This window comes from Antrostomus carolinensis, unplaced genomic scaffold (genome assembly GCF_000700745.2).
Source record: "Antrostomus carolinensis isolate BGI_N321 unplaced genomic scaffold, ASM70074v2 scaffold6432, whole genome shotgun sequence".
NCBI lineage: Eukaryota > Metazoa > Chordata > Aves > Caprimulgiformes > Caprimulgidae > Antrostomus > Antrostomus carolinensis.
Genome location: NW_010297472.1, coordinates 5858 through 15708, shown reverse-complemented (window position 1 = coordinate 15708; position 9851 = coordinate 5858). Strand labels below are relative to the sequence as shown.

General features: G+C 38.7%; 1 protein-coding gene across 1 annotated transcript in view; it reads right to left on the bottom strand.

Annotated features, from left to right (window-relative positions):
- Positions 1-2803: 2803 nt before the first annotated feature.
- The window catches only part of TMEM114 (transmembrane protein 114), a gene marked incomplete at its 5' end in the record, with an annotated part of 12013 nt that continues 4965 nt past the window's right edge, over positions 2804-9851 (bottom strand). Inside the window, 2 exons of the mRNA XM_029083529.1 lie at positions 2804-3036; positions 5106-5243. Coding sequence (XP_028939362.1) covers positions 2804-3036; positions 5106-5243 — 371 coding nt within the window. The remainder of the gene's footprint in view (positions 3037-5105; positions 5244-9851) is intronic.

Genomic DNA, 9851 nt, shown 5'->3' with positions numbered 1-9851 from the left:
GAAAACACAGTAAAGAATGGGTATTAAATAAACATTAGTTTCAGTAAGAGAAAGAACCTGATAATGTCATTTGTATCATCAAATTACATAAAGTCCTTTACAGGATGTTTTAACTTTCTAGCATAATTCTTAAAAATGTTCAAGGCTTATTTGACAATTCCAAACCATTTTTTTTACTTTGTATTCAGAAAGAATTTCAGAGAAATTCAGGGGTTATACAAATATTGAGGAGCAGAAGATACTCTTTATTACCATTGTGCCAGATATTGCAGGAAGCCAGAATGAGAATTGCTCTAATTCATTAACAGATTCATTTGCTTTCTAATTAGATTTGATCACTTGAGTATTTTATATTGTAGCTGCATCAGTATCTTATAAATACCTACCACATGTGACACGGGCACTTCAAAAGCATCATATAACTGTTGAATAGATCTGCAGAAAGAGTTAAAGAAAATATATATCTTAGTTCTTCCATGTCTTGTAGATAATTCCCAGCTCTGAGATGTCATTTTATTTAATTTTACAACATTCAAAACTGCTGTAAAATAACATCTACAACAAATACTAAAAAAAATCTCATGATATTTTACTATTACAGCTTACAGTAATGTCTGAGTAACATCATACAAACTGTATTATAAATAACTTCACCAGCACCAAAACATAGAAATATTACATTTTACATAATTACACTTAAGCATGCAGAATTTTGGCTACAAAGGGTTTTGTCTTACTCTTCCTATAGATCTGATTTGGTATGCTTTAACTTGTGACTGAATTACACAGTCCCAATATAAGGCAACATGGAAAATATAGGAAAACCAATGAGGGAGCAAGTGAGAATTCCAAAATTGTACTGGCTATTCACAGAATTTCTACTGCTCAGTCTATTCAGGATTTCTAGTCTCATTTTATTCTGATAACAAGCAAGGTCTAACAACTAAGGTCTTAGACTGGGATTCAGAAACTCTGGTTTCGTGTGACCTTGGACAGTTTTTCTGCCTCAGTTCTCCATTCACAGCATGATAGTAATAACGTTTCCTTATATCTCCAAAGACTGCAAGTTCTCGGAAGCTCCCTGTCACTACTTTTTGTAAAGTAATTGGTACTAGGGGACTAAGATTAGAGCTGAGCTCAGTAAAAGTCAATGTGAAATCTTTAACACAACACACAATGATAAAATTGTTTTGATATGTAACAGAGGTAGGTGAATGATGCCCTTTGCACTACTGGAGAAAGTACAAGGGACTTGCCCAATGACAGTGTGCCTTGCTGACACAGCTCCCGAGTCACAGTCTTGAACTGTAATATGCTGAAGTCCTCCAGAAACACATGATCTAACAGAAATGTAGCGGATCTGTTAACACATTCAAGTCTTTATTCAAAGCCACAGCAGTCAGGGGAAAATTTCTTCATCAACTTCAGTGGGCACCAAAGTAAATTTTCTCTTAAACTCTATTACCCAGAGGACAAACTAATAAAGAAAAACTAGATTGCTTGGCACCTAAGATGAAATTCAGGTATCCTGTGTGTTGAGTTTTACTCAGCAGTTTTCAGCACAAGTTAAACATATTCTAGCACAAAGCATGTGCACAAATTTCATTTAAAGGAAGCATCATCAAAATTGTTAAGTAAAAACTGGGAAATGCATCAGATACATTTTCTGTATTACAGAATGTAAAAAGTAGCTAGTCATAAGCTGGAAGAGGTAAGTATGTAGCCTGAGCATCTCACAGATTTGGGCTGGCTACAGTAGCTAGTTAAAACATCTGGAAAAGCAGCTTAAATCCTTTCATTTTGTCACAGCTCATTTTTAGAAAATGACTAGTTTCTTTGTTTTCACCCTACAAGTAATGATTTTAGGAAAGAGAACATGATGTGTGTCTCTCTTTAGAGACCTAGCTGACATGAATTAGGCTTCTGGAGTTTTCTGGTTTCTCAAATGCCATTTTTGTGTGTTGTCACAAAGAAATAGTGATTGTGGTACAAGAGGGAGGACGGGTTCTTTGGGAAGACATCAGGGAAAAGAAAAATCCTATAAATACAGAAGGTGTACACCACAGTAAAGATTAATATTCACCTCACTAGATGTCCTAGCCATGCCCTCGTGCAGGGGATTATCACTGGAGTTCTCCAAATATTCTGAATCTTTATTTTCAATTTGACTTTGTGCAACAAAACTGTGTTAAGTATGCAATGTTAACTGAGGATATTTACACCTCACACTCTCTCCCTGGGTTCAAGTGTATAGATAGACATCATGTATCCCTATGTGCCTCCGGAGGCAGCAGAAATATCACACTACCTACCACAAAGTAGCCATCTCAGAGTAGATCGGCTGGTAGAGGCTGCCAACGTGACTGGAATCTCAGGCATACTCATTAAGAGCCTCAGAGGAGAAACCAAAAGCAAAGTGGATCATGCATACTGGCCCACAAGGTACTCTGAGGCACTTTGCTGGGACAGCAGAATGGAGGAAAGCAAGCAAGAAATCTGCCTTGTAAGCAGGGAATGGAGATGTTTCATGAGCTGCCAGCTGAAATTATTTGGAAACACTAATACTGTAATGTACTTTCTCCTAAAGTCACGAGGGTTTTCTTATTGACAACACCCGAAATGTTTTACTGATTTATCAGAATCTTTGTGTTTTATAGCTAACTGTGAAGAAAAGGGTTTATGGCAGATGACAAAATACTCAGTTGCAGCCTTGCCACTTTTATTCCCCCTAGTGACCAGATGGACCAAGCAATCCACATCTCTAGGCTCTGCAGGGTTCTGTTCTTGCAATGATACCTGTTGTTCATAACGCCTGTTCACGTCGTCGTTTCAGACCCACAACTCTTGCTGCCAGGAGAAACACAGCCCCAGTGAGCACTTCTGTGACAAAGGACATCCAGACTAGTGCCAGCGACCAGCCAAACCTGATGTCGATTTCTACCAGGAGATCCTTACTCCTCAGGAGGCAGACAGCTTCCTCAAAGGCAGCAGCTGAATATGCGATATAGACACTGATCCCAGTAAGTGTAACAAGAGCTGAGAAAGAAAAACACATTCAGCTAGTTAGCACCCACTGCAGAAATTAAAAATAATTAAATTGATATCTCTTAGGGCTTCTTTGCCACTCCTTCCTATCTACCCAGGCCAGATTACCAGTTAGCCTCTGTTTACTTCTTAAACCTAGTTGAGGCTGCTTTTTGGGGAACAGGGAGAAGGAAGTAAAGGGAGGGTTATTTCTGTCCATTGAGTTTAATGTGTTCTTACTGTTAAATACTGAAACAAAATGTATAACAGTGAGCCTCCCACAATAAAAATCGTCATGTCTTTTACAGATATCTAATGCATATACATCTCTGTTTCCAATACTGTATTAGAATGCATCCTCATTTCTCATTGCTGTGCACAACATGCAGTTGTCTGCCTCTGTGCAAGAAAGCCCATGGAGACAGAGATTCTTGCATTTCAGGTCAGTGACCTGAATTTAGGCTGTTTTCTAGTTTTGAGTACCCTACATTTTGAGTGTTCAATGTAAATGTGTTGGTCTTTACTGTCACCTCCCACCGAGTGCTGTGGAGTCGTGACTTATTAATCACTTGCAAATAATTGAGCCAAAGATGTCCTTGGAGTAGAATAAAAATAAATTAATAAAGGCACTCAAACAAGAAGCCAGATTTTTCGTAACAAAAGGACAGTACAGAAGCAAGCAAACATAGAGAAAAGCACATGTAGTGTGTAGCATCTAGTACATTCTCCGTCCTGGGCCTGGCATCTGTGTCACTCAAAGGACATATGCTAACTAAAGTCCTAACTTTTCTGGACCAGTGGCAGGAAATATGCAATAGAAAGGCCCTGAATTAAAGTAGGCACTGGAATATTTGTATGGTAAGATAGTGTCTTATCTGATTCTGAGGGAGAAAAATTTTGGTCTGGCTGAACATCTTCAAGCAACCCTCTCCTAATACTGTCTTTCTGTTTCCTTTCCCTTCTTGCAATCCAAAGTGTCTCAGAACAGCACAGTACTCCGCTCCTCAGCAGGATAATCATGCCTTGCACTTCACAGCTTTTCATCTTTCACTTACTATTTGGAGTAGTTTTCAAATAGCCTAAGCCTTTTTAGTGAATATAGTTTTCTGATGTTCTAAGGAAATAGAATTAACTTTTTTTTTTTTTTTTTTTTTGCAAAAGAAAAGCATAATGGGGGACAGTTCATCTTTCTGAGAGCATTTCAAACTAAAAAGGTCAGTCACCACTTCGAGAGAGCAGCATTTGCTGCCAGCAATCTCTTAGCATTCTTTCCTCAGAAACGGGACTGTGTGATCAGGTGATGAGGGCCAATAATGATGATGTCCTTTTCTGTTGGGGAAAATTCCTGTTTCAAGTTACATTGTGAAACAGTATTGAAAACCTATTTGGAAAAGAAAATGAAGATGGATTTAAACCCAGTTTTCCTACTATGACAGAATGTTTTTAGTTTTAATTCATAAATTATTTCCTAAAACACAGAGGTTTTGGTTACAGCAACATTAATAGAAAACAAAATGTAAAACAATTTTACTAGCTTCAAATTGCAATGTTACCCTCCAACTCTTTGGGATTTCCTTTTGTGACCCATATATACCACTCTAGTTCAAAACTAGCAGTGAAGCTCAGCCAGGAATGCATAGCAAGATCCTTTTCAGGAACTCAATGCAAATGCCTTTGAAAAAATGTCAGTTTTCTTAATAGTTGTAAAACCTGTGCAAGGCTATCAAACCGTATGCCTCACTAATCCCAAAGTCACTTCTCCCTGTCTGTAAAGAATTTGGGCACTATGCTGAGAAGGTATTCAATATTTGGTGTTAATGGGCACAGCAAACACGTGATCCAAGTGTGATTCACTCTACAAGGGTGTATGGTTGTGTGTGATTATTTGCGTTTCCTGACTCTACCTGTCAGCTTTCTATTCCAGAATCCCATCAGGAGCTGAGCAGACACCAAGTAAATGAACACCAGCATTATTTTGAAAGCAAACTCTTGCTTATTTTTCCCCTGGAAGACAAAGTGATGTTCCCCAGATCCAATCTCTTGTTATTTAAAATGGTTAAGCCAGGAGTTTGATATAGTACCTCCAAAAAGAAAAAGCAGTCCCGTCATTAGAAGCAGTAGGTAGGCTCTGGCAAGAATACTGATGAATCCAGTCATTCCTCCAAAAATCATCAGTATGAGGCTGAGGGGCATCAGGATGACAAATGTTCCATGCATGTCTGAAGAAATATGAAGAATGTTAATACTTTAACATTTTATTATGATGTAATTGGATGTACTAATAATTATTGAGTGCAGAGTCAAAACCTTATTCTGTGCTGCACAAACAAGGAGCTGGACAATCTCTTGGGTTTTCAGTTTAAGTCAGCAGGACAAATCTATGGTATGGAGAAAAAAGTAACATTGAGAGCAAGCCCTTCACAGGCTCACAGCCTGTATTTCAAACACAGACCACACATATAAAGGATATGTCTGCCTGGATAGATTTAAGCAATTAAACAGTTCTCAGACACTAAGCCTAGCTGGATAACAAGTAATGCGTTGCATATCATGTAGTCACTGACAACCTTAGTAAAAAGTAGCCCTGGTTATCTGAATCACACAGATCACAGTGAGTGGCACTGTTCTGTTTGGATGCTGAGATCCAGCAGATGTTCTGGTTAAACATTTTCTCTTCTGTCACATGTCCTCTGCTGAACTGATCTAGCAAATTGTTGACCTTTTTCTTTGCTGCAGCTGACCATCAACTAGAGGTAAATTTTCCTATTCAGATCTGATTCTGTGTCTGTCATTGTCTGCAGCAGCTTCACTAAGCACATTAAACTATCCTGGTTGCTTCCTCCCATGCTAAATATTTTACATTAGTCTTTCTTAATCCCTGTAACACTTCAATAGCTGTGTAAACAGAGGGCTGCTATGTATTTTTTCATATCACACTGTTTTTTCCATCATAAACCATCTTTGTGTCATTGTTCCCTCTTATGCTCTCTGTCCACAATGTTCAACCCAACATTTTCTAGAAAATAATGAAAAAAAAGTAATTCCAGCTTCCAGTATCAATTTATTTCATAGCAGAGTGAAGTGCAGAGTTACTGAGAAAGGAAAACTTAAAATCCATTTTCTGAAGGGCTCTAGGCTTCAGGGTCTCATTTAATTTCACAGAGGAACAACCGTTACATACACCATTAGCTGGTTCCCAAGGAAAAGGAATCAGTTAAGAGATCACAGTTCCTGTATGATCAGAATTTTTTAAGTCACTGTAACCGTCCACTGAAATGGAGGTACTCCACCTGCCACTGCCTAAGGATCCAGCTTATCCTCTTCAATATCATTATAAAGATAAGACACAATCAAGCAGGTATCTCTGTTGAGTTCTAGAACTTTGAAAGGTTAGGAAGAGCCTGCATGGGATCAAGGCAGACACTGCTAATTTCTTTACTTGAGTGGAATGTGGTTTCAAGACGTAATTTTTTGGTTTGTGTAGTACAGAACATGCTCACAAGGAAAAATGTGGCAAATGACAAAGTTTTAGGAGGTGAACCTATTGTTCTTCCATTTCCGTTTATTTACACTGGTAACTTTAATCTCACATTTAGTGCTACATATGCCCACATCAGGATCAGCTGATGCTCAGAATTCACCATTCAGCATTGAAGGGAGCACGTTTTCTCCTTGCTTCAAAATCTGAGGATACGCCCTGGGCCTTCCTTCAGCAAAAGTGGCCATGGCTGCTGTTGCTGGCTAAGAAACCCAAACCTATAGCAATGTTCAGACACTAACAGTCAAATCAGTCTTCTGCTTATTATGTAGAAAACTGTCAAAATTGTTTGCAAATCTTAGCTGAATACCAAGAGGAGAAATAGCCATGGAACTTAGTTCAGGAGCTTATTTATATAGTTAGAAGTGGCTGTCAGGGATGTGATGCAACATGATGTGACAGAACAGAGATTTTGCACACAATTTAGTTCTCATAGTCTAGAGGGTAGTCTCCTGCCCTGTTTGTACCTCCTAAGGGTGCTGGGCCTGGTTTTGATTCCCCACTGTTTTGACATTCATCTGTCCTCTTAGATTTGGTCTTGCATGTAAAAGGTAAAGAGACCTTAGGGGCATAAAATCTGATGCAATTAACCCTTTAAAAATAAGAATGTAAGAATGGTGCAACTCTGTCCTCAGACCTGGCTCTGCCAGGAGGCAAGAAACATAAACAAACTCATCACTGGGCCTGTGCTTTGTGATTTTCCAGGTGTCCCTCACTAGTCAAAGTTGCTGTTAACAAACTACACCTCAGGCCAGTAGCACTAACAGTTGCTGTTTCTTTGATTTTTCTTTTCATGGTGTGATTCCAGCTACTGCAGCTAGGACTGCAACCTTAGACAGGACAAGGGCAGGTGAAGAAAAGACTCTGAATGTAACATTTTCTCCTGAAGCAAAGGGAAAACAAATACATACCAGAATATTCTCATGGGGAGTGTCAGAGATTGCATTAATGATCTATGACAGTTGCATGGAACATCAGAATAACTCTGATTTTTATGCCTTCTTCAGTGAAAATATAGGTTTTAGGGATATCTCAGCTGAAACCCTCAAATCCCACTGTGACAGAGCCTTACTTTTCCTACACACCGCTGGGATCACACTTCTCATGAATCACCTGCAGCTTTTTAAAAATCAAATATTTAATGGATTGTATTTGGTTAAATAGCACTTTTATCACCTCCAGTGTTCTAGTTTAATACCTAAAACCCATTTGTCCTTCTTCTATGAAATCTGCAACTGCCTGGGAATCTTACTCTAAAATGCTGCCATGGAAACCACTCAGGAATCTGAATTCATGCCATCTGGCATATGATATTATGCCATTATATCCCTTGATTAGAGGGACAGAATTCGTTTATAGGAGGACATGACTTAAAATACCTTTACCGTGTTTCTGTCTTCAATAACAATCTGCAAAAGTTAAAACATCGATTTTGCAGTCATTTTAGTGTTTTTAGTCTGTGTTGAAATACCTATTTATGCATTGTTCTATACATACAACTGTCATCATTTTGATTAAATTAATCTAGTATTGGAAAAAAACCCCTAAGCATCTCTTGCACAAGAAGAGATATGTGCACTTTCCTGTAAAGCAGAACCCAGTTTCCCACATCTGTTTCTCAATGCCTGAATTTGCTGTCAGCCCAACACAAAAGACCCAACAGTTTAATCTTGAAAATACTGAAACAAACTGATGAACTTTTTAAAAAAACTTGCAGTTTTTTCGTAGCAAAAAATACTGTAATTGCTTGATCTGAGTTAATGAAGTTTTACATCAGCAAGCCAAAGCTGTTTTACTAGAGGTTTGACCACACATCAGTAAGAATGACATCTGCAATGTGTGTCCAGATCTGTGAATTTGGTGGACATTTCTAAATTACCACCCAACACAGTTGTTTATGAGTTGTTTGTAACAGAAATCTGTGGAATGAACTAGAAAAATTGAATGGTGTCAGAACTAACCAACTGCAGGTCTGACAGTTTTGTTAATCATCTCCTGTTAACATGCTGGAGCTTTATTGTTTCAAACTAACTTTGGATTTGTTTGCACGGCTTATAATAGTAAATAGTCTCTAGAAGTCTGTAATAGTCACTTCATCAGAAATACTCCAAATGGCAACAGCTCAAAAGAGTTTAATAAAGGCGCTGTTTGTCTTAACAGTAACTAAATAGCCAGTTAGAAAGACAAAAGCCTGCAGTGAAACAGAATGCTGGCAGTGGCCAAAACCAGTGGGGCTGCTCTGGAAAGACTTGGTAAAGCCAGGAAGAAACAGTGCATCGAGAAAGCCTGACTTGCAAGGAGGGAAGGAAAGAAACAACGTAGAGGAACAATGAACAACAGAAAAGAACTGCTGTCTGTGGCTAAATGTGAGACTTCTGGGCTTGAACCCCAGGGACACGAAGGCCTGGATTCCCTCCTGCTCAGTAGAGAAAAGATGATGGTGGAGGAGAGCTCACAGGGTTAGGGTACCTCAGGATAACTGGCGAAGCTCTGGAATTTGTGTTACACATTTTGGCTTTCTGCTCTTCTCATGTAACAAGTCTCTGAGCTAAACTGGAAGACAAATTGCAGATAGTAGAAATAAAATTATGCTACACAGCACAGGTGGGCGCTCACGGAAACCTTCAAAACTAGGAATGGATAGAATGATAAATGTAAGCAATACACTGTGGTTCACGTTCTATTGCTACGACACCAACGAATTTGAAAATGAAGACATTAATCAGAAGTCGTCACTCATTAGGTCTCAGCTGCAGTGATGCTAAAGTTATCTCAGATTCTGTATATACTTTTTGTAATATCTACTGTAAGTACCAAAGCAAACGTTCACTGGAACCTCTTTGAAGGACCACTGCGCTGTTGCTCGTAAACAAAGCAGATCCATTTAGGTACACACCTACCATATCAATTAAGTTAGAGTTTCTACACACATCATTTGGGTCTTCTTTCACTTGGCCTCTGAACTGGCTCTTGCTAGGTATTCCAGCCCTAGCTGGTTCCTTCTGGTAACTTAAAACCAAAACGAAAAATTGTGAAGAACTGTAAATCGTCCCGGAAAAATGTAACGGCAGCCAAACAATAAGGCATTTGGGGATTATAACATTAGAAACACGTAAATCAGTAAAAATTAAGCAGGTCCACAGAGAGTGGGGAGAAGTGAAAGCAGCTGGTTAGTGACAGTTACAGGGTCTGCACGCTGTAAGGAAATTCAGTCTAGTTTAAACATATTATTAAACTAATTTTCTTGAGGAAGAAACTAAGGCGGCTTTTATGTTATAACAACTGAGGT